The 23416-nt window shown below is 42.9% G+C and overlaps 1 protein-coding gene across 1 annotated transcript; it reads left to right on the forward strand.

Moving 5' to 3' along the window:
- Positions 1 to 38: 38 nt before the first annotated feature.
- SNAP23 (synaptosome associated protein 23) lies at positions 39 to 22951 on the forward strand. Its single transcript, XM_056851897.1, has 7 exons — positions 39 to 77; positions 10640 to 10748; positions 11436 to 11477; positions 14690 to 14738; positions 19479 to 19596; positions 21528 to 21677; positions 22711 to 22951. Exons 2-7 carry the CDS (start codon positions 10692 to 10694, stop codon positions 22949 to 22951), a joined length of 657 nt encoding a protein of 218 aa, XP_056707875.1. The 5' UTR covers positions 39 to 77; positions 10640 to 10691.
- Positions 22952 to 23416: the final 465 nt, after the last annotated feature.

The raw sequence follows: 23416 nt of genomic DNA on the forward strand, positions 1-23416 counted from the left end.
CTTCGTCCAGTGGCTGCTTTTTGACATAGTTGTGTGTATGGATAAGGAGTCTACTCACTGCTCTTCTTGTAGACCAGGTACACTAGAGGACTTCACTTCTGTGATCACTCAAGCAAGTTGTAGCTGATGAATCTGGGGTATAGATTTAAATAACTGGGGCGGGAGGGTGATAATTCATGTCCCGAGCATGACTTCTTTGAGGTTCTTTTCTTTGGCTGTTACCTTCTTTAAGAGATTGTTTTTGTAGTAAATCCCAGGGCGAAATTTGTCCTGCCATAATCCCTAAAATACTGTATGGTCTTTAAGAAAATTATAGGCTTAACTTCCTTGAAACATTAAATTATAATTAAGTTTCTCTTGGATCACCTCTGAAATCATCAAGGTAAGCATTTCTTTAAATATATCTAGAGCAGGAAGCAATTGAGTGTTTGGATGACCAAAGAATAAAAGGATTGCCAAAGGAAGATGGAGAGATGGCAGAGAAACTCAGTGAATTCTTTGCATCTGTGTTCACCGTAGAAAGTAAAGGTTTATAAAACTATGTAAAGTATGGAAAAACTGGAAAGATCATTTCTCCTTCAGTATGCTCAATAGCCAACACACACAAGACTGGTAGCTTCAGTAACATGTCTTTTTATTGCTTCTAACTAGGAGAGAACACTTACAGATGGAGAATAGTAAGACAAACACTGAAAGACTGCAACCAACACACAGAATAAGATCTAAGTGAGGCCCTCCTATACAGGCCTTGAGGGGAAAAACAAACTAGCACTTGAGGGCTCGTGTAAAGGTATACACACATGTATATCACATGAAGTAACACCAATATGCTCTTGTCAAGCAGCTCGATTTCTCCTTTTAAGCAAAGTCAGATGAGACAGTAGCTGTTCTGAATAGGTGTATGGAAGTGGTAATGAAATGAAACAGCCCATTCCTGAAGGTGGGGAACACCATTAGAGCCAGCATAACCTTGTGCCGGATTAGCTGCCAGTTTATCACAGAATAAGGTGGTACGTATGCCGATGCAGGGGCAAACACACTGGCGTCTGGGCGCTGCCAGCCCCCGCCACCAGCTCAGCCATGCCGGCAGGGCTTTCTTGGAAGGTGGAGCTTTCCAGAAAGTGGTGCTGCCTGCGCCGGCGGGGGACGTTCCCAGGGGTGGAGCTGCCTGAAGGCAGCTTCCAGAGCCCTTTTGCCCTGGAAACACTCCCTTGAGCAGAGGTGGGGTTGTGCCACCGTTTTTGGTGGCACAGCCTTCCTTTTTTCAATGGGGCCTTTCCCCCCTTTTCCTTTAATTTTGTTTTTTTAAGGAAGCCTCTGAGGAGGCGCTGTGGCTGTGCTGCTCCTGGCCGCCACGGTTCTCCCCCCCCCCCGTTTCAGGATTGTGCTCTCAAGTCTACAAAGACCGAGGTGCCATTGTCTGGCAATAGATCTGATCAAGCAAGGTATAAAAAGCTGGCCTGTTGTGGATATGATTGCATTCCTCCAAGGGTAACGAGCTTTGGGATCTGTACCTATATGTCAGCTGTGGTCTTTTTTAAAAAAATATTTATTTTTACATCAAATCACCCCTATTAATCAAATACTCTAAAACGGCCTATCGTTACCAGCCTTGCTCAGGTCTTCCAAACTGAGGGCCGTAGCTTCCTTTATAGAGTCATGCCATCTCATGTTGGGTTTTCCTCTTTTCCTGCTGCCTTCCACTTTTCCTAGCATTATTGTCTTTTCCAGTGACTCTTCTCATAATTGTGACCAAAGTACGATAGCCTCAGTTTAGTCATTTTAGCTTCTAGGGCAGGGGTCTCAAAACTGCGGCTCCAGAGCCGCATGCGGCTCCTTGGCCCATTGAGTGCGGCTCTCTGAACTTGGTTCAGAGCCCCTGCTCTTGCGCCCGCTTGCGCCGGCAGCCGGGCTGCGGAGCCGGTGCGCCTGAGAGAGAGAGCGGGCGAGCGGGCACGCTTTCTTTCCCCACACACACCGTGGAGAATGGCCGGGTCCCCCTTTCCCTTGCCCTCAATGGTTGGGAGGCTAAAGCCTCCCCTCCCCTCTAGCCGCGCCATTGCTGGGCGGGCGGCTGTGTGGTTCCTGCCCCCCCAGCCTATCAGCTGTTGGGCGGGGCGGGCTTCCTTTGGTAGACCTGGCCTCCGGCTGAGTCCCATTGGGAGGCCATGTCTACCCACTGGCTTTCTTGGCAGTAGACCTGGACTCCGAGGAGGGGAAAGTCCCCCTTCAGAGGCCAGGTCTACCAATTGGCTTCTATGGGCCTCTGGAGGCCAGGTCTACTGCCAAGAAAGCCAATGGGTAGACCTGGCCTCCCAATGGGACTCAGCCGGAGGCCAGGTCTACCAATAGGCTTTTATGGCGATAGACCAGGCCTCCAGACGAGGACTCCAGACGGGGAGGGGGAAATGGCAGGGACTTACAATTTAATTTTTATCAATAAATAAGATCACTATTAAGTATGATATCAAGTTTTATTCAGTGTACCTATAGTTTAATTAAGACTTAAAACTTTATTTAAAGTTTATTAAGTTAATAAACAGTGTACCTACCTATATAGTTTAAGTTTAAGAAATTTGGCTCTCAAAAGAAATCTCAATTGTTGTACTGTTGATATTTGGCTCTTTTGACTAATGAGTTTGCCGACCCCTGTTCTAGGGAGAGTTCAGGCTTGATTTGATCTAAAACCCACTTATTTGTCTTTTTGGTAGTCCATGATTATCTTTGTTTACTGCTTGCAGTAATGATCTGCATCAGGGTTTTTTTTGTGCAGTACTGTTATTCTCTTGATTTTCCCAAACAAGAAACAGTTATTTGTGAATATTTACAGGAGTGCAGCAGTATGCAGTCATGCATACTCCTCTAACAAGAAATTGTAGTTTGAAGGTACAGAGTATTCTGTTGTCTTTGGTGTTGATATGTTCTAAATATTACTTTGATTCGAATTGTGGAGGGTTTTCCTGTCTACCAAAGATGTTTCAAATGTTAACATATAAATTGTGTGATGGTTGAAGTGTAAACATTTAAATTTTTACTAACCGGTTTCCAAGCTGCCAGAAAGAACTCCATGATTGTTCTTGAAGCATGTGCAGGAAGCTGATAAGTGATGGGGGGAAATGTTGAGTAATTTCTTTGTTTTTAATTTTGCTAGCTAGTGAAAAGTAATATAGGAAAAAATCCTGCTGAAAGATAGCACTGTGAGTAGTCATGAGTCTGAGCACCTCTTATTAATTGTAATGCAAAAGCCTTATGGGTTTTGATGAGGTTTAAGATTATATGCTGATTATGTGCCAATTTCCTTGAAAGGTTTATTTAGCAGAATATAGCCCAGATTAGGCTATTTATATTTAATGACAATACTTCATTGTACTGAAATGCCAAAGCCAGTGGGTAAACATTTTTGTGGTGATGGGGATGTGACTGTTTATTTGTATTGTACTATGGCTTGTCCAAATTCACCAGATACTTATTTAAATACAAAACTAGGAGTCACATGTAGTTTTGTTAATAGTAACATTTATAAAGTGTTTAGGCATGGGACCAACAATGCACAGTAATGGAGGGAGGAGGGAGATCTTTTTTAAGAAAACAGGAAAGGAATATGTGCATAGGTATCAGAACCTAGCATTCTTTAATAATAGTGTACTATTTTATTATAACTTACTAGTGTAGTCAAAATTATTACCTTTAAACAAACATTTTGTGAATATCGTATAGGAAGAGGGCCTGATTTTGGTGTGTACACAAGAGAGCCTTTTCAGCAGCAGCCCCACGATTATGGAACAACCTCCCCAGGGAGATGTGCCTGGCCCCTTCATTTTCAGTCTTTAGGAAGCAGTTGAAGATGTTTTTTATTTAGGGCTGCATTTGGTTACGTTTACTAGCAGTCCTGAATTGTGATTTTAATGTTTTTAATGTATTTTATTTTATGTGTTTTATTTTTGTTGTAAGTAGCCCTGAGCTCCATAAGGATGGTAGCTAATAAATGTTTTAAATAAATAAAATAATTACTGGGGTTTAGGCGGGATGTTACTCCAGAACATCTTTATGTTGGGGGGATGGAAGCACCCCCAGGTTAGTTGTATTTCATCATTCTCTATAAACTACCTTGGGATTCTTCTGGATCAAAAGGCAGTCTAGAAATTGAATGACTAAATAAGGCAGTGGAACTGGAGTGTGTTCTCATTCTGGTAAAATATAATGAGAAATATCTCGAGTCAGAGTGGAAGTTAAAAATTAATTATTCTTTGAGATAGAAAAGAAAAACTCCCCCACCCACCCCACACAAACTGGTTTATATGTCTAAATGTTACTTGAACTCTAAAATAATGATTAAGCAGTCTGGAAGAGATCCCACTTGCTGTTTGCAGTCTGGAAAATACGTATGAAAAGGCATAATGCTCTTGTATAGGGCAAGCTTTACATTGCATTTGTTAGTTTTTCAGTAGTCTCTGTTTGAGGTTGAAAGATTACTTCATTTTTTCAGTTTCCCGTGTGACTTACTAGTTATGTAAAGGAGGAAGTGAATTTGACACGTTCCTACCTGAGATTCAAAGCATTCTTGTTGAAGAGAGAATTGTCTTATAGAGGATAAATATCCTGTATTTTGACAGTTATACCTAATTGTAATGATTACCACAATGTAAACAAGTCTTCCTCAGTTGTGGCTTGAGTTACAATTTAATTTTTATTTACTTCATTTATACCCTGCCTTTTTTCCCAAGTAGCTTATATAGTTCTCACTTTTTTCTACTTCATCCCCCAGGGGGGTTCTGAGGTAGGTTAAACCTTAAGTATGGATGACTCCCAAGGTCACTTCCATGGCAGTGTGGGGATTAAAATCTTGGTCTCTGGGATCCTAGTCAGACACTACCCACTACATTACACTGCCTGTCCTGATGACCACTAAGTGGTACTCTTATTCTAGTCAATTTCTGTGTTATTGAAAGGATTGCTAATTCGAAGGTTTGTGGCCCTTGTTTTCCATCTCCCCCCTTTTTTTGCTTCATTTTCTTTCTGCTTCAATTTTATTTATTTACTTCATTTGTGCCCCGCCCTTTCCCAGCGTGCCAGGCTCAGGGGTGCTAACAACATAAAAAGATCATATATAAAATTTTATAATATACAATTTAAATCTACAAAGTCTAGTTAAACACAGATTTAATGTTCCCATGTGGCTGGTCAACAATACAACATTCTGTAGACTAGCTTATTACCCTTCCCACATCACATTCATGAATGAGCAACAAGATTTCATCTGAAGTGTACTATCTCAGACCTTGGCTGTGTCATCATTGTTTCTTTATGTTCTGGTCTATGAATGTGAAAAAATGTTTTTCAAATATATAGTACTGAACTGTTTCAATAAAGCCAAATGAAATATTTCCAAAGCAAGTAACTTTGGGGAAGTTTATTTAGTAAGAGCAATCATGTTTGATACTTTAAGAAGATTTATATATCTCCTTCCCACTGAGCAAAACTTGCTATCGTAGAGGCTGGCTGGTGTATAAATCAGTAAAAAAAAATTCTTCCATTAAAAACAGAACACTTTTGATACTGATAGTCTAACATTTGTAGTGATGTTAATTTTTCATTTCAGCCTATGTGTCAAGTAGCTTAAGAAAGTACATGGTATGTATACACCGTGTAGGACAGTGATGGCGAACCTTTTAGAGACCGAGTGCCCAAACTGCAACCCAAAACCCACTTATTCATCGTAAAGTGCCAACAAGGCAATTTAACCTGAATACTGAGGTTTTAGTTTAGAAAAAACAACTCATATGTTAACATCTTATGCTCACAAGCATAAGATGATCCAAACAAAGTAAGGAAAGCAATCCCAAGTGTTTTCATTGACTTAAAATTATTTGGCAGAGAATTCCACACATTAAGGATTTCATTTTCAGAACTAACTATGCTATCCTTTGTCATCCATAAAATTAAATCATGGCAATGACTGACAAACACCATTTTCCCCATCTGCATTCTCAAAAAACTGCAGGGGGGGCTTATTGTTGAGTTGTGCATCTGAGTGGCAAGTCCAAGGCAAAACCTCCCATTCACAAATAGACAATAACCCCCCCCCCATGCAGTTTTGAGAATCTGGATGGGGGAAATGTGCATCTCAGTGGCAAGTCCAAGGCTAAACCTCCCATTCACAAATAGACAACAAACCCCCCCATGCAGTTTTGAGAATCTGGATGGGGGAAATGTGCATCTCAGTGGCAAGTCCAAGGCTAAACCTCCCATTCACAAATAGACAACAACCCCCCCCCCATGCAGTTTTGAGAATCTGGATGGGGGAAAAATGCATCTCAGTGGCAAGTCCAAGGCTAAACCTCCCATTCACAAATCGACAACGAACCCCCCCCCCCCATGCAGTTTTGAGTATCTGGATGGGGGAAATCTGCATCTCAGTGGCAAGTCCAAGGCTAAACCTCCTATTCACAAATAGACAACAACCCCCCCCATGCAGTTTTGAGAATCTGGATGGGGGAAATGTGCATCTCAGTGGCGAGTCCAAGGCTAAACCTCACATTCACAAATAGACAACAACCCCCCCATGCAGTTTTGAGAATCTGGATGGGGGAAATGTGCATCTCAGTGGTAAGTCCAAGCGAAAGAGCTGCCCGCCGCCAGCCTCCCGCAAGCCTCCCGCTGCCCCGCTCCGCCTCAGCAGCAGCGCCGCCACCCCACCCAGGCGCCGCTCTGGACCCACCGCCGCCACCGGCCGCTCATGCTCGGCCCCAAGGGCTGTCCTGCCGGCCGCACCGCTACGCCCACTGAGTCGACCCCGCGACAAAGTTGGCTGCGGCGCGGCGGAAACGTGCGCCGAGGCCGCGAGGAGGGGCAGAGGAGGGGGACGGGCAGCCAAGGGGGAGGAGGAGGGGGCGGGGGCAACTCGGCGGGCGTAGCGGTGCGGCCGGCAGGGCAGCCCTCGGGGCCGAGCATGAGCGGGCGGCGGCAGGTCTGGAGCGGCGCCTGGGTGGGGCGGTGGCGCTGCTGCTGCTGCTAAGGCGGAGCGGGGCGGCAGGAGGCAGATGGCGTCGAGGCCTCGAGGAGGGGGCGGGGGATGGGCGGGGGACGGGCGGGGGGGGCTGGCGGCTCCACGCGTGCCCATAGAAAGGGCTCAGCGTGCCGCCTGTGGCACGCGTGCCATAGGTTCGCCAACACGGGTGTAGGAGAACTCAATGTATAAACATAAAAGCTAGAGATAACAGGAATGAGTAAAACACATCTTAATTGGCACAGTGCTAAGCATGATTATATTACATAATCTAAACATGATTGGAAACATGAAAGCATATATACTAACACGGTTGCGGTAACAGTAGATATGAATTCAATTGGTAACCAAACAGGAAACAATTACTACTTGTAGTGAGAGAACTAGCTCCTATAACTCTTGTTCAGGCCCTGAATAATCATATTAACCTTGTTAATGAATTAATAGGCCTTTACGTTTTGAATTTATAATAATCTATATTATTATTATTTATTTACAGCTATTTTCCAGATAAAACAGAGACAAACCTTACAAAAAGTGAATTTTCAGACCAAGACTAATCTCAGTATAAAATGTTTTCTGACTTAGATCGGGGGAGTATTCTAAGGTGATGTTCTTTGAGTGTAACCGCACAATATTTAGCCACCTGAGAGGTAATTGTGGAATTATCACCCAACAAAAACCTTTTTGTCCAATCACCCTCTCCTCCAGCACCCATTTTCCCGATGAGGGGTTCACTAAGTTTGGAGTGGGCTGTCTTGTAAAAAGGGCATCTGAAAAAGACATGTTCAATAGTCTCCAGTTCCCCTGAGTAACAGGGGCAGTCTCTCTCCACCCTAGGGACCTTCTTGAATCTCTAGGATGGCAGAAGGCAAGGCCATGCATCTCAGCAGTGTATAGGCCCTCCTATGAGTATTCATTTCCAGCGAGTACAGGTAGGCAGCTGGTGTTAAAATATACACAGAATAATAGGGAGCTATAAATGTAGGGTAACTCACAAGGTCTGCTTGGTGCTCAACATCTTTTACCCTTTGGCTTATAATTAATCATTTGGGCGCTGGCGCCAGCCTGGTGGAATGCTCTGTCTGGCAACATCAGGGCCCTGCAGGACCTTAAAGAGTTCCCCAGGGCCTGCAAGACAGAGCTTTTCCGCCAGGCCTACAGTTGAGGACAGCTGCGGGTATCATCCTCTGCTGGCCTCCCTATCCCCCCCTTGTTCTATGTTACTCTAATGGGGGGCAACCTACTGCCTATTCCGGGCACTATGGGCCAAATTAAGTGCCATCTGGAGTTTTTAATGGTTTTTAATTGGGTTTTATTGTTTGATTTTAGAATTATTATTTTTACTGTTAATATATGTGTGATGTTCCCTGCCCTGAGCCTGGTCTTGGCTGGGGAGGGCGGGTTATAAATGGAATAAATAAATAAATAATCTGGCTTGATCCTTACCCAACTGAAGGAGTGCTAGGGGATCTAGGTCCAGGCTATTTAATTTATTTTCTATAGCTACAATCCACCTGGACCTAAAGGCATCACACAACACCAAAGGTGAAAGGCCCTTAGGATTTAGATTAATCTTAAACCAAATGTACACAGGGGATAAACAAACCATTGCCTCAGCCTTCATCTTGCCAGTGTCCAATCTCACCAGAGTTGCAGAATAGCTCTAAGGAACTTAGATTGCACCAGCTCAATAAGTGTAAAACAAGAAGATGAAATACCAAGATGCATTCCATAAAGCATCTGAGCTAGTGTTTTCACCTAGAGAAGTCTAAGGGCGGCAGACACATAATGTGCCCCCTTTGTCCAAAAGCAATTAATTATGGTGTGAGCTGATCTTGTATCTAAATCAGCAACATAATTATTATGGGTTGCCTTAGAGCTGTATGCCTGAATGATCACACCTAGATATTTTTAAAAGGACACCTGTTCCAGCCTTTCTCCATTTATACTCCACTTCCTAAGTACAGGATGGTTACCAAAGGCCATCACTTATGTTTTATCACAATTGATCATTAGGCGTTCATTTTCACAAAACACAGCCATTCTTGCGAGCACTCTCCTTAGCCCAACTAGAGTCCTAGATAAAAGAACAGCGTCATCTTTTTCAACAACTTGAATCTAGGTAAATTGGACTGATGTATGTTGTACATGTAAGTTCTCAAAACTGTGTTGATTATGTTCACTTAGTATAGAGGTTATAATTAAATGTGTGTCTTTTCTGCACCATGAATACCGTATATACTCGCGTATAAGCCGAGTTTTTCAGCCCAAAAAAAGGGCTGAAAAAGCCGGCCTCGGCTTATACGCGGGTCAATACGGTAGAGGGGGGGAAGGAGGAGGGAGGGGGGAACTTACCACCGCCATCTTTTCCAGGCCGGGAGCGGCCTCCAGAGCCCCCCTGCTGCCGTGGGGAGGGCGCTCCGCCCCCCCCCCCGCCGCCTTCTCCCGGCCGGGAGCGGCCTTCAGAGGCCTGCTTCGGCCGCGGGGAGGGCGCTCCGCCACCCCCGCCGCCTTCTCCCGGCCGGGAGAGGCCTCTAGAGGCCCTCTGCAGCCGCGGGGAGGGCGCTCCGCCGCCCCCGCCGCCTTCTCCCGGCCGGGAGAGGCCTCTAGAGGCCCGCTGCGGCCGCGGGGAGGGCGCTCAGCTGCCCCCGCCGCCTTCTCCCGGCCGGGAGCGGCCTACAGAGGCCTGCTGCGGCCGCGGGGAGGGCGCTCCGCCGCCCCCGCCGGATCCGCCGCTTCCCACCGCCAGGAGCCCAGAAGGTAAGTCTTGGGCGGGGGGAGGGGTTATAAGCCGACCCTCGGCTTATACGCGGGTGCCTAATTTTTCCCCATTTTTGGGGAGAAATTAGGCACCTCGGCTTATACGCGGGTCGGCTTATACACGGGTATATACGGTACACATTTTGTAGTCAGATTTGTGAGACCCTAAGATTACGTGTTTCTCTTTTCAGTACATAGAATTGAGGAAGTTGTTGTGGATTGTTTCACATGGGAGGAAACCAAGTTTGTCACCAGTTGCAAGAAGACTTCTGCTTTAAGGAGTCTTAAATATAAGACAAGAGTGTTGTCTTCAGGGATCCAGCAATGCATAGATCAGTACAACAAAACTAGTGGCCCAAAATTCCCCCGCCCACTCTTGGGGTTAGTTCTTCATCATCTGCTAGATCCGTTGTATTCCTTGACCTTCTACTTAATTGGACACCTGTTTCATTCTTTCCTAAACTCTCTCCATCCTCGACTATTCTAGCCTCTCTTTGAAGATAGTTTCAGAGTTTGCGTGTGCGCCTTTTTATGTTTTGCACGTGAAGCATACTCAGATGAGAACAAGTAAAATTTGAAAGTATCTTGATGATAAATTCTGCTGCACTATCATGGTCTAATGAAGGAGTCCTCTTCTGTTTAGTGCTTGAGTTGGACAGTAACTCATGAGTTATTACATCCTTCTGAAGCTGTGTGTTTTCAGTGTTCCCACCATGCCTAATACAGTTTTTCTGGTTTTGAGAACTTGTATTCTTCTGAAATTCAATCTGCTCAAAAAATATTGTGGCACTTCTTCCAACTTATAATAATGCTCTTGGCATGCTTGAATTCAGTGATGGTTTTGTCATTGTAAATAATTGTTTGCTACAGGAGAAATTCCATTGTTTGTGAAGAGTCAGATACTGGAAAATAAGTATTCATCATGGCTGAGTTGTCACCTGAAGAAATTCAACTGAGGGCCAATCAGGTTACAGATGAAGTAAGTAGCTCCTAACCCACTGTTTCCCCTATGCTTGTATAGTAAAAGAAAACACCTCAAGAAAAGAAGTGTAGAATGCTCAAAGCTTACTTGTTTTCCAAAATGCTTTTTGTAGTACTGAGTGGAGGGAAGCTTGCCTTTAAATGGTCAAACTTTCAATTTACCAAGTGAGGGACAGGGAAATTTACTGCAGGTTCCAACAAGGGATTCCAAATGATGACAAACAAAACAGCTGTTAAAATAATCCTTTATTAAAATCTCAAGCTAAATTGCAATAACAGTAATAACATATTATAAAGCAATGAATAATACAGTTAATTATGAAAGAATAGTAGCAGCCCGTGATGTTCCAAAACAGGCATGCTTGGATCATTGAGCATTTCTGTATTCACGTCATATAGTATTTGGGTGCTTGGCGAAAAAAATTAAAGTTCTCTAGGTTTGACTACTTAAGAAACCAGAATGGAGCTATATTTCCAGAGGCCTTCATTGCAAAATATAAGCAGCAAATTCACAAAAGAATAATGTTTTAAAAATATTAACTAAGCAGAACCTTGTGAAAGACTTGTATTCTTTGGGATGTTACCACATGTTATGAGGTTGCTTGGAAAATAGTATACTACAGTGTAGTAGTTAAATGTCTGCAGCCTAAGTCTGCATGCTTAAACAATTTTTGTTTGTTTTTAGTCTTTGGAAAGCACAAGGAGGATTCTTGGCCTGGCTATTGAGGTAAGGAGGAACTTCAGAGGTATTGTTGGGAAGGGGCTACAGATGAAAAATATCCAGAAATTTTGAAACCATGGAGGAAAAGGGTGGTGTTCTGTGTTTGGGGAAAAACTGAAATATATGCAGTACTTACCAAAGCTAAACCTATTTTACTACTTTTAACAACTTATAAATAAATTTTATTTGCGGCTAGTATGCCAGATAAAACAGGTGAAACAGAAACTGGCCATACAGAGTATATGTTTACAACCAAGGCCAACAAAATTAGGAATCACCCAATTTTACATTCCCACAGATTAAGGAAGTACATTAAGGCAATGTAGCTTCATTGCTACTGCACAGTATTTTGCGACCTGGGTGGTGATTGGTGAGCTATCTCCCAGCAGAAACCTTTTGGTTCATTCACCCTCATCACCAGAGCCCATTTCCCTAATCAAAGGGTCAATAATATTAAAGCGGGCTGTCTTGTAGAGGGGACATGTAAAAAATACATGCTCAATAGTTTCCAGCTCCCCTGTGTTACACGGGCAAAGTCTCTCCACCCTGGGAATCTTCTTAAATCTCCCTTCTGTTATGGCAGGTGGTAGGGCTGCACATCTGGCCAGTGTATACTTATTTGTACCTTAGTTTGGAATATTTCTGAAATTTAAAACAATAAGTGACTTTATTTTCTATAAGTAAAACTGCTTATAGAGAGACAGATTTGCAAACTGCCCTGTACTGTGTTGGCACATGCATATTAGTTTTTGCCATCTGAGAGGTAGTAAAAATAAATTAAAAACACAAATTTTGTAGCAGAAATATTTGCATGGATAATCTCATCGCCACAAAAGGACTTAGTCGTGCATATGGATTTAGCGTTGAACCTGATATGGATTTAGCGTTGAACCTGATATCACTGAAAGCATTGAATTAATCAACAGTGTGCTGTCATATTGATAGCATATTAATTACGGACAAAATTCATTACATTTAAACAAACCGTATCCTTAGAAATATATCATGATGGGTAGCCATGTTAGTCTGTCTGTAGCAGTAGAAAAGATCAGGTAGTAGCTGGAGATCTCCTGCTATTACAATGGATCTCCAGCTGATAGAGATCAATTCACCTGGAGAAAATGGCTGCTTTGGCAATTGGACTCTATGGCAGGGGTGGGGGACCTTTTTCCTTCCAAGGGCCATTTGCTAATTTATAACATCATTCGGGGGTCATAACCAGGTGTAGATCTTCCGGCGCGGGGTGGGGGAGAGCGGCTAGGGTTGCCGGGTCTCCAGCCACCACCTGGAGATTGGGACGTCTTATCCAGCCGTCCGTATATATTAGGAAGGTACATTCCTTTGTCTTAATGAAGCTACACGCACATGGAGGAATCTAAAGCTTGAAAAAAATCTCTATGAAATGGGAATTTTACGGGAAGCCCATTGCGCTGTATTCTTGTCCTGTGCATCTTGTTCTGTATATGGACTTTCAGAATTTGTGAGCGTTTTTACGCCTTTTGTACCACTTAACGCTTGAACGTTATATTTTTTGTACTCTGGACTTTTGTCCTTCTGGTCTCAACAACTGCGGTTGTCACTTTGACGTTTGCCTCACAATATATTTATTAACAGCATTTCTATTGTGACCTTCAATTATTTGCCTTAATTTTGGCTTGTTTGTATTTGTTCTTTGCTTTGAATTCTAACCACCTGGAGGTTGGCAACCACAGGGGAGGCCACGCAGAGAAGGCCTGGAGGGCACCTCCGCTCCCCCCTCCGAGGCGGGAGGGCAGCCAGTGGTGGGCCCTGAGCAAACGAGGCGCAGCCCGCAGCTGATCCTCAGGGAAGGAAGGGAGGAAAACAGAGAAATGGAGGGGGAGAAAAGGAAGGAAGGAGACAGACAAAGAAAGAGATGAGGGAGAAAGGAGAAAGAGTGACAGAAAAAGAGGAAGAGAGAAAAGCCTTCCCCCACACACACACCCGCACACCGGCCCCACGCAACCGGGCCCCAGGCTCCCCGCCTCCCCCCCCACACACAGCAGCACACACAGCCCCTCACGACCAGGCCCCATCCTCCACGCCCCCCCACCCTGAGTCCTCAAAAGGCCCTCCAAGCGCGATCAGCTCTCGCGCGCATGTTCCGCCGCCAGGAGCCGCTGGTCTCTCCCTCCCCCCTCGCCGCTTGACAGGCGGCGAGAGGGGCTTACAGTGTGCTGCGGCGTTCCTGTATGTTGCGACTGTAGGGGGCAGCCTTGGGGGAAGCGTCCCTCCCCCTCCTCTCACCGACCAACAGTTCCCCATCCCTGCTCTATGACATTGAAATCCCTCCCCTCCCCAACCCTTCCCTCCTCATGCTCCATCTCAAAAACCTCCCGCTAGTAGCAAAGAGGGACCTGGTAACCCTAGCAAGAGTCCAGCAGCACCTTAAAGACTAACAAAATTTCTGGCAGGGTATGAGCTTTTGAGTCACAGCTCAAGCTAGATGGACTTACATTCTAGCTGTATCTAAAGAACTGAGCTGTGACTCACAAAAGCTCATATCCTGCCAGAAATTTTGTTAGTTTTTAAGGTGCTGCTGGACTCTTGCTCTTTTTCTGCTTGAGAATATATCTACAGAATACAGAGTAATGTATACACACCCAAAATGTAAATTGTCTTAAATAAAAGATCTTCATACTGTATATTTTGAGTACATAAAACATTGTCTTAAAAAGCATTTCACTCATACTACAGGAGAAGATATTTCATAAGAGTTTTCCCACTTCTCCTCACACTCCTCAATATTTTTCTTTTGGGAGGAAAAAGTCTGGGAAGAGGAATGGAAAAGGAAACCCCTTCATGCCTTTACATAAGAGTGGGAAGACACTAGTTAAATTTCTTGGGAGCAATTCATTCCTGAAGTTTCCCTAATCAACTTTTTTTCATTTTTAAGGGAATGGCTGTGGCCCTCAGGCCTTCTACATGTACTTGGGCTTTTCTGTAGACCATTAGCAGATTCCCAGTGTACTCCTTGTTACAAGCCAAAATATGGACAAACCTCTTTGTGGTGGTCACTTTTTCCCTGCTAACCATATGATCAAGCTCTGGTTCACAAAATCCTATGTCCATGATAAATGTGTTGTCTCTGAAGTGTTGTAATGCGTGTACAAATTGTAATTCAAATTGTTGATTATATTTTGCACCATACCTTGAGATTTTATATTGCTAGCCAACATATTTTTTATCTTTATAAATAGTCCCAAGATGCAGGAATCAAAACCATTACCATGCTGGATGAACAAGGGGGTGAGTTGCACATGGCCAGTGGCACAATGTGATAGCAAGGATTATCTTTTGCCTTCATCTGTTGTGTGGGTATTTTTATTTCAATAATAAGTATGGTCATATGAGTAATGTGGTCCAGAAACAGGCACAGCTTTGTTTTTCCTAAAATTTCTGTTGGTTTTCCTAAAATTTCTGTTGCAGCACATGAATGCACACAAAAGGTGCCTTGTACTAAATCAGACCATTAGACCTTGGCAGTGGCACTCTAGAGCAGTGATGGCGAACCTTTTAGAGACCAAGTGACCAAACTGCAACCCAAAACCCACTTATTTATCGCCAAGTGCCAATACGACAATTTAACCTGAATACTGAGGTTTTAGTTTAGAAAAAACAACTCATACATTCACATATTTTGCGTTAAAAGAAAAACACAATAACAGAGCTGTCAATGATACAAACAACTTTTTATTGAAAGGTAAAAGTTTGCATTTGGTCTGCATCTCTCCAGGACTCGTCCTCTGCTCAGCCACCGGACATTATTGTACATAAGTAAACAATTATACTGTGCCTGAACCTCCTCAAGAAGTGCTTGAAACTGTCGACAATTCAGAGCAAGAGCCATGATGTAATTCACCATTTTTGTGACATCTTTGAGGACATCGTCAAATTTTTTGAACAATTAATGTGATTTTTGCTGTTGTGTGCATGCTGATAATTTGTCTACTCTTGGCTCATACTTTGAGAGCAACACATGCAGCACTCAGGTCATCTGTTAGCCTGTTTCAGATTTGATATAATTCAAAGCTGAAAACAGCTGCTTACAAGCATACGATGATCCAAACAAAGTAAGGAAAGCAATCCCAAGTGCTTTGATTGTCTTAAAATTATTTGGCAGAGAATTCCACACTTTAAGGATTTCATTTTCAGAACTAACTGTGCTGTCCTTTGGCATCCCTTCTATCTTAAGTGTTTCACGCAGGTCATAGAATTTATTTTTCCAGATAGAGCTTTCTTGAAATTCTATTAGCTCCATTTCCAGATTTTCTAAATCTAACCAGTGTAGGCAGGAAAGATCAAGTTCTTCAAATTTGGCTTTATCTGGAGAAGTAAGAAAACACAGGGTTGTCTGAACTGTAAAAATCTGTTACTAAAATTCACCTTTGCAGCTTCTACAATGCTAGAAAATTCCTTGTAGATTTCCTGATGGCTTGTAGGATTGTCTGCAAATGTAGAATTTTCTAAATGCTTTTTTAGACGTGCGGGGCCCCAGACAAACTGAAGACGGGCGGGGGCCCCCTGAGCTGCCCCGCAGCTCAGTTGAGAGGGGGGGCATGGCAAGGTGCTTGGCGAGCCCTGCGAGGCAGCTCAGCTGAGGGGGTGGGGGCGTGGCAAGGTGCTCGGCCACAGCCTCCCAGTCCAAACTGAAGATGGGCGGGGCGCCCCGACAAACAGCTGAGCTGCGGCCTCAGCTGAGAGAGAGGGAGGGGCTTGCCCCGGGTGCAAGGAGAGGGAGGGCGCCAGCGCAGGCTTGGGGAGCATGGGCTTGGGGAGAAGGAGCACTGCCCTCAGCGCCCGCAACATGGCAACACGGCACAGCCCTTGGCAGACGCAACGGGTCCGCGCGTGCCCACAGAAAGGGCTCGGTGTGCCGGCTGCAACACACGTGCCGTAGGTTCGCCAACACGGCTCTAGGGTCTTAGGCAGTAGTTTTTCACATTGCCTACTGCCTGATCTTTTTAACTGGAAATGCCAGGGATTGAACCTGGGACCTTTTGCATGCCAAACGGCTGCTCTAACACTGAGCCGCAGTCCGCCACCTTTCCAAACTCATATTTTGGAGAAAGGTTTTATTTAGAGTGGAATTGGAGCACCATGGCTATGTTTTGGTCTAGAAAGCATTTTTGCTCAGTTGCAGTTTTAAGAATTTGAGGTTGCTCTTCATCTTTTAAATTACATTTCTAGCCGTTGGTTCTGTGGAGATGAAATGACAAACCTGTATTAAAAATTCCATATTTAAAAGGAAAATAAACACCATGGATGGCTTCAGATGTCAGATTGTGAAGTCCACTTTGTGAATATGGGGTCGAATTATGATGTTATGCATATAGTCTTCCCCCTTCAGCCAGTCTGAGCATGCTAATCCATGCTTTTATAACGTTGTGGTTGGATTACTGTAACATGTACTACATGAGGCTGCCCTTGAAGACAACCCAGAAAGTGCAGCTGGTTTAGAATGTGGCAGCTTGATGGTCAGTGGCTAGCTGACAGGAACACAACGTGCCTATTTTAAAGCATCTACATTGGCTGCCACTTGGTTTGTCATTACAATTCATGGTTCTGGTTAGAGTCTTCAGTGCCCTTCATGGCCTAGGAACCATATATCTGAAGGGCCATCTCTCCCCATAAGTCTCCATGAGCCAATTACTGTCTTCTAGCTTCCACCTTCTGGTTGAAACCCCCCCCCCCCCCCACTTGAAGTTGACCACCTAGTTTCTGCTAGACACTGGTTGTTTTCTGTAGTGGTTCCCACTTTGTGGAGTTTTTAATACACGTTGACTCTTTTATTGGGATTTGAGCTGGGATAGTCATTTTCTGTGCAGAGGAGGGTAGTAATGAGTTCTTACTTGATTATGGGTGGTTTTAAATGAGAATTATAAGATGCCTTGAACCATTAGAGAAAAGCAGGATATAAATACATATTTTGATACACAATAACATAAAAATATAAGAAAAGGGTTAGTTTACGCCATCAGACTAAAAATGTTTCCTAAAGCATTTTATTTACTTCACTTACTGACCATCTTTCTTGCTGAGACTTGAGGTGGACTGTTTTACGAGTTCCATTTAAAACTTCCAGTCAGGATTATTGTGTCAGTATCAAATACCCATATCACACAGGCTGGATATGTAAGGCTGGATAGGTAACTCCTTTGAAGAAACTGCATTCTTACATAGCAAACAGAAAACACAGGCTATTCTTTTGCATCTGTAGACCACTGTGTTCCATGGTCTCAGAGTAGGTTACAGAAATTTACTGGAAATGACAGGAAGATCTCTGTCCTCTCAAAGTGTAAGTAATTAATATGTGGGGCTTGGGCAAACATATAAAATATTTTTGATTTAACCATTTTGAACCATTTCCCTTCAGATGTTCTCTATGCCCTTTATTCATGTTATCAGAGCAATTGTAGGTTTGCGTACATATGTAGTTCTGCCACCCTTAATCCTCACAGATAGTGGCTGAAACCTTATTTGTTGAGAGCATTATAATATTACCATTGAGCATTGACGTAATTGACCATGACCTTGTTCCCAGGGCAGTGGATATTAATGTGGAACACTGAAGATAGCTGAAACTTAGTTAATGTTAGATTTTTCATATATAGCGATATGGTACAAACTAAAATACAAACAAAATTAGCATAATACAAATGTATAAAAAGTAATATGTAAATATTTAAACAGGATTAAGTCAGTCAGAATTATGGGGAAACCAATGAAAGTTGTACCTTTTAATGTAGGTTGTAACTGGACTCTAATTCATTTAATGCAGCAGAACACTTACTTTGATAAGGTGTCAACTAAAAATATTGTATACCTCTGTAACAGTTTGTTATTTTTGTCTTTGTTTATGTGTTCTGTGTTTGATCTTGTAACCCACCTTGAGGCTTTCAGGAGAAAGGTGACTCAGAAGTGTATTACATATATGAATAAATATAAGCAGACCAGCAAAATGCATTGAATCTTAAGTATTTATTGTCCTGAATAGTGACCCTGGTTTAGTAAGTGTGTAAATGACGTAACCAGTAGATAAACATATTCAATACTGAGTTTAACTGCTCAGTTAATTGCTTGCTGTCTTCATGAATACATACATTTAGGCTGGAATCCCGCGTCTTTCTTGGTGGTGGAAGTACCATCAAGTCACAGCTAACTCATGGCAACCTCATAGGGTTTTCAAGGCAAGAGACATTTGGGATTGTTTGCCATTGCCTGCATCCACGTGGACAGAGAGAGTTCTGAGGGAACTGTGAGTGGCCCAAGGTCACCTAATATACTTCATGTGGAGGAGTGGGGAATCGAACCCAGTTCTCCAGATTAGAGTCTGCCACTCTTAACCACTACTCTGTGCTGGCTTAGGCTCATGAATACACCTACCCCTAGCCCAATAGGAGTATGAAAGGGTAAAATGGAGGAGAATGGTGTAAACAGCTTTGGGTCCCCAGTGGAGAGAAAGGTGACATATAAATGAACTAAATAAATAAATAATAGATTTTGAATAATTGACACCCTTGGCATGTCAGAAACTGCTTTTTAAAACACACTCATGGCATGGGGGAGTGGGGCTGCTTTCAGGAAAAGAAATCTAAAGCCTCTTCAGGCTCATAGAACTAGTTCTACAGTTGTTTTGATCTTAAGCCTAATCTTATATCGAAAGTGTTTCTCACAAGTGACCTTAGCGATCTGTGGACTCTGGGATTGGCATTTTGGGTGAAATGGGAGTCTGCAGTAGGAGGGGAATAACCAAAGATTCCTCTCCCCCAAAATTCCTTCTACAAGTGGAAAAAGAATATGGAATACAAACTGTTGTCTGTATCTGGATTATCAGCAATTTGCAGTCTGTTCCATAAGCAAATATTTTTAGCTTAATTATGTTTTAGAAGCATTTTGAATGTAAACCTTAAGTTCCTAAATAAAGTGATGGTATCTTGTAGCGTTTAAATTTTCTGAAACTTTTCTTTTATTTAATGCTTTCCATAGAGCAACTAACCCGTATAGAAGAAGGCATGGACCAGATAAATAAAGACATGAGAGAAGCTGAGAAGAACTTGACAGAGCTCAACAAGTGTTGTGGCCTTTGTGTCTGTCCTTGGAATAGGTCAGTTAAAGGCAGATTGATAGATTCTCGAAGAAAACTACCCTATTGGGAAACATTCAGAAATTCAAAGACTAGAAGGCTTTCACTGGGATGCTTTCAAGCTCTCCCTTCTTTAGTGTTGAGGAGGTTCTAAAACTCAAGGGGGACAAATTTCTTGAACCTGAGAAGGGGAAAAGAAATAAAATAGTAATGCAATTTAGCTGGCCTTTTAAATTACTACTGTTGACTGTTTTGAGAATGTATTGATCAGTACATATTTTTAAAATGTCACTTTTAATTCCTGTGTGCAGATCTGTATAAATTGGATGACCAGAAGCAATAAATCTGACTTGCATGTGCTTTGGGAGTTTAAGGAAAGTGTGATACGTCCAATAAGTTTCTGTTCTTCCTTCTTTTGCTATCATATTCTTTGTTGTTATGAAGAGTGCTTAGCTTGTGTTAGGGCTTTTCTGATGTTTCTAAATATGTTTTCAAATACACATGCTCGAGAAAGATGTTTGGAACTTTGGAAATCAAGAAAATAGCAGTGAGGGCAAGTGGAGGCAGAGGAGAAGAAACAGTAGAGATTTGGAGGGGAAAAGACTACTGAAATGGCTTTTTCATTGTCCAGAGCTACATCATGGTATAACTTTCTCTTAATAGTAAGTTCTGGGATGCCTTTAACACAAGTGGGGACTACAGTACTTGTGAAATCTTTCTCTTTTTTCCCCCTGGGGTTATTTGAGCCTACTTTTTTTTTGTAGTTTTAGGCATAATCCCAGCCGTACTTTTGAAATAGCCTGTGTTTGCTAACAGCTTTTTATTAGTTTGCTGGTCTTGCTGTTCACTCTCTTGTTCTCTCTCTCTCTCTTTCCCCTAACCATCCCACTTTTCCTTGCTTACTAAAATGAAGATTTAACACCAGAGGTTGGATTCGGTTAACTGGGCAAAGTGGACTTTAGGAAAAAGTCAATCTTATGAAGCAGCCTGTGCTGTTAATCAGCCATCTGAAGGTGATGTCCTAACTGGGTGCATGTTTGCATGCGCATGCTTCCTTAACATGCGAGCAATCTTGTCATGGTTTGTAGTTGTATGTAACAGTGATGTTGTGTTAAATTATTCGTTCTAGCATACATAACCTGAACAAACACTGTAACTACTAGGATACCACTAGTAGTTCATTTTTGGAATTCTAAATCTATTGAAAATAGTGGTTTATAGACTAAAACAATATTTAGATGCTGGAGAAATATTTTTGAAAAGTGACACTAACAATACAGTGAAGGCTGGTCAGTCAAATTTTGCTCATAGTTGGAAAAATAAATTTGTATTTGAAAGTCAGGTATTCATATGTATACCATGTGGTGAGTGTTTATTTTCCATTTTTCCTTACAGTTGTATGACATCAACAGTGACTGTTTCATTGTATATGCACACGCAAAATGTTTACGTGATACTAGAATTGCTAATCCTACTGAGGCTTCATTTTGAATTCATGAATGTCACTGCTAATGGGTACAGTTATGCAGTAGGGTACTTTCCAAACCTAAATAGCTTATATTTCTCCTTGTGTTATACAGTGTGGTTCAGTTTGCAGTTCACTTAAAGTTTACTATAGCAGTCATTGGAAGTAATAATAAACATTGAGTTGGAAAAAGCTGAGCTGAGATAGTAAAGACAGCATTTGAACTTCCCCATCGGGGAGAACGGTGTGGTAGAAATTAAGTAAAACTAAATAGTATACAATCATGCTGTTTAGGGCTACTTTGGACATTATTTAATGGACTGAATACAACAGGTATTTGAAAATGTGTTAGAGTTTTACTAGCCAAGGCAGAAGTCAGGATTGGCTACAGCTCCCTGATTCTTTGGCAAACCTAAATCAGTTAAAGATCTCCTGTCATACTTAGTGTATTTGGTCTAATGTGTGATTTTGGGTTTTTTTCTTGTAGAACAAGGAACTTTGAGTCTAATAAGTCTTATAAGACAACTTGGGGCGATGGTGTTGAAAATTCAGATCATGTGGTATCTAAACAACCTGTACGTGGAGTAAATAATCAGCAGCACTCGTCGGGGGGACCATCTGGAGGTTACATTACACGGTAAGATGCATTTATTTCCTGTTCACTGCTGAATAGAGTATTGAGCACTTCCTATTCTGCAACAATGATGACTATTTGAAAAGCTTGAAGAGAAACGCATTCTGTATAACCCATGTATAATTTATTAGTCTCCAGTGTTTAATGTAGTACACTTAAAATCACTTTCTGATTTAGGTTTTCACACTAATACTTCAGTGAAAATGCAGTTTCTTGAAACAATGACTAACATTATGGTATCTATATATCTATTTCTCAAGTGTGGCCCCCATCTGTAGATATCTAAATCTGTAGATCAGGGCCATGCTTACCCAGAACGGATAGTTCTGCAAACTTGGAGGACTCGTTAGGTTTGCATAAAAATCTGAAAACATTAAAGAATACAATGAGGGGGTTAAAAAACCCCTCAAACACATTTGTGGTATTCATGTGCGCAATGAACCTACCTCCTCCTGCGGCGGTTCCAACATTGGGGCTGACGGCTGTCACAGCGGGCCAGGCAATAGAGGCCAGGAGCCACGCTGGGCTTCCTGGGAATGGAGGTGAGGGGGGAATTGGGAGATGTGGTGGGCTTGGCAGTGCAAGCCAGAAGCCATGCTGGAAATGGAGGCTGGGGGAGGGGCAGGAGATGCTGCACACCCGGCAGCAGAGGCTGGGAGCTGCACGAGGCTCACTGGGAGTGAAATTGCTTAGGGGAACTGGAGCTGAGCCGGGCTTGTGGCCAATGGAGGTGATGGAGAGGGGGCTCAGGAGACATGGCAGGGCCAGCAGCACTGTAAGGAAAGTGGGGAGTGGGCGATGTCGCAGGCTCAGCGGCGGAGATGGAGCCTTGCTGGGGGTGGAAGCGGTGGGGGAAGCTGAAGCTGTGCCAGGCTAACCGACAGTGGAGGTGGTGGTGGTGGGGGGAACCGAACATAAGAGGGAGAAGGGATTCCCCCACACACACACGAGTTTCATGGGTTGCCACTTGTATGTTTCATATAGAAGAAAAGAGCTCTGATTTCTCAACACACATTTCCTCTGATATTTTCAACAGGGTAACAAATGATGCCAGAGAGGATGAGATGGAAGAAAACCTAAGTCAAGTTGGAAATATCTTGGGGAATCTGAAAAATATGGCTGTGGATATGGGCAATGAGATTGATACACAAAACAAACAGATAGACCGGATAAATGAGAAGGTAGGAACCAACGAACTTTGTCTTCACTGCCTACCTTGGTGTACATATTCCTTAAGTGGCCAGTTTAACAAGTCCAATAGACTGGTCATTTTATAGCCAGCAATTCCAGTTTAGCATCTAGTCCACCCTTTGTGGGCATGGGTCTTAGAACTGGATCAGTTCATTTATAAAAAGTAACTTGGGGTTTGGTGGTGATGGGATATAAGCACACAAGTAAATAGTGCTATGTTCCCATAGTGGGTTAAGATCACAAGCTAAGAGTTGGAAGTCTGCTTAATTTCACTCTCCACTTACCTATGAATCCCATTGGTCTTGAGAATATTAATCTTCCTGCTTCAGCTCCCCCTTCCCTGTTCTGACCAGTATGGAGGTGATAATGCTTGCTGCTTTGTATGCTTCAGGATTTCTTAAGTGTGCTCTGACTTGCAAAAGCATATGGTGAAACCAATTTTGTTAGTCTTCAAAGTGCTACTGGACTCCTGTGTAATTTTGATGCAACAGATTAATACAGATATTCCTCTAAGGTTATGTATGATGTATTTCTAGTACCCACTGATGTTA

Source organism: Euleptes europaea, chromosome 6 (genome assembly GCF_029931775.1).
Source record: "Euleptes europaea isolate rEulEur1 chromosome 6, rEulEur1.hap1, whole genome shotgun sequence".
NCBI classification, from domain to species: domain Eukaryota; kingdom Metazoa; phylum Chordata; class Lepidosauria; order Squamata; family Sphaerodactylidae; genus Euleptes; species Euleptes europaea.